Genomic DNA, 219 nt, shown 5'->3' on the forward strand with positions numbered 1-219 from the left:
CCTCCCCGCCCGGCGCCGCCGCCGCCGCCTCGCTCCGTACCTTCTTCTTCTGAGCGACCTCCTCCTCCGGCTTGGGCACGATCTGCTCCTTCTCGGTGAGGATCATCTCGATGTGGCACGGGGAGCTCATGTAGGGGTTGATCCTGCCGTGCGCCCGGTACGTGCGGCGGCGCATTTTGGGGGCCTTGTTGACCTGGATGTGCTCGATGACCAGCGAAT

General features: G+C 65.8%; 1 protein-coding gene across 1 annotated transcript in view; it reads right to left on the reverse strand.

Annotated features, from left to right (window-relative positions):
• Positions 1–9: 9 nt before the first annotated feature.
• The window catches only part of RPL17 (ribosomal protein L17), a gene marked incomplete at its 3' end in the record, with an annotated part of 2,234 nt that continues 2,024 nt past the window's right edge, over positions 10–219 (reverse strand). Inside the window, exon 6 of the mRNA XM_010146264.1 lies at positions 10–219. This exon is cut by the window's right edge and continues 44 nt beyond it. Within this exon, the coding sequence (XP_010144566.1) occupies positions 10–219 (210 nt within the window).

This window comes from Buceros rhinoceros, unplaced genomic scaffold (genome assembly GCF_000710305.1).
Source record: "Buceros rhinoceros silvestris isolate BGI_N320 unplaced genomic scaffold, ASM71030v1 scaffold41260, whole genome shotgun sequence".
Lineage (NCBI taxonomy): Eukaryota > Metazoa > Chordata > Aves > Bucerotiformes > Bucerotidae > Buceros > Buceros rhinoceros.